Genomic DNA, 243 nt, shown 5'->3' on the forward strand with positions numbered 1-243 from the left:
TCCCCGAAGGCGGCAACGAAGGCGGCATTGTAGCGGTGGTAGACGTCAGACTCGACGCCGCGTGCCCCAACGACGCCAATGACGTCTGCTGCGACAACGTGGTGGAAGCGCAGCCGCCGACGGAGGTGCCGACGGTGCAGCCGACGCAGAACACGGGCTGCGGGAGGAGGAACGAACAGGGCGTCGTCGTCAACTTCAAAGGATTTTCGGTGAGCTGGGGTTTGTTTGGCAGACCATGTGACT

The 243-nt window shown here is 63.0% G+C and overlaps 1 protein-coding gene across 1 annotated transcript in view; it reads left to right on the forward strand.

Moving 5' to 3' along the window:
• The window catches only part of LOC119589038 (phenoloxidase-activating factor 2-like), an 8289-nt gene that overhangs the window by 3358 nt on the left and 4688 nt on the right, over positions 1 to 243 (forward strand). Inside the window, exon 3 of the mRNA XM_037937615.1 lies at positions 10 to 209. Within this exon, the coding sequence (XP_037793543.1) occupies positions 10 to 209 (200 nt within the window). The remainder of the gene's footprint in view (positions 1 to 9; positions 210 to 243) is intronic.

This window comes from Penaeus monodon, chromosome 25 (assembly GCF_015228065.2).
Source record: "Penaeus monodon isolate SGIC_2016 chromosome 25, NSTDA_Pmon_1, whole genome shotgun sequence".
NCBI lineage: Eukaryota > Metazoa > Arthropoda > Malacostraca > Decapoda > Penaeidae > Penaeus > Penaeus monodon.